The sequence below is a fragment of the Cystoisospora suis genome (assembly GCF_002600585.1).
Source record: "Cystoisospora suis strain Wien I chromosome Unknown contig_11714, whole genome shotgun sequence".
In the NCBI taxonomy this organism is placed as follows: Eukaryota; Apicomplexa; class Conoidasida; order Eucoccidiorida; family Sarcocystidae; genus Cystoisospora; species Cystoisospora suis.
The window spans coordinates 1-281 of record NW_027164477.1 but is presented as its reverse complement, the minus strand read 5'-3'; the positions used below and the strand labels follow the sequence as shown (position 1 = coordinate 281).

Sequence of the window (281 nt, the reverse complement as noted above, 5' to 3'; positions counted from 1 at the left end):
TTTCTCTTTCTTCTGCTTCTCTTTCAAAGAAAGGAGAAAAAGCACTATCAGATCGTACTTTTGCTATGCCAGCTCCTGTAGAAATCGTGAAGATATCTCATGGAGGAGGGAAGGTCCCCAAGGTGTCTTCTCTCAGGAAAGCGAGAGAGCACAGGACAGCCACAGCGGCGACCACAACTGCAAGTTCTTCTTCTTCTACTGTGAAGACGGAACGTCTTTCTTCTTCTCAGTTGTGGGGAGACGCCGATGAGAGAAGAACTAGAGGAGGAGGAGGGGGAGAA

At 48.4% G+C, this 281-nt stretch overlaps 1 protein-coding gene across 1 annotated transcript; it reads left to right on the top strand.

Moving 5' to 3' along the window:
- Positions 1 to 65: 65 nt before the first annotated feature.
- CSUI_011428 (uncharacterized protein) lies at positions 66 to 281 on the top strand (the record flags this gene model as incomplete). Its single annotated transcript, XM_068071526.1, has 1 exon — positions 66 to 281. A coding segment is annotated over one exon (216 nt), but the record flags the coding sequence as incomplete, so codon positions are not given.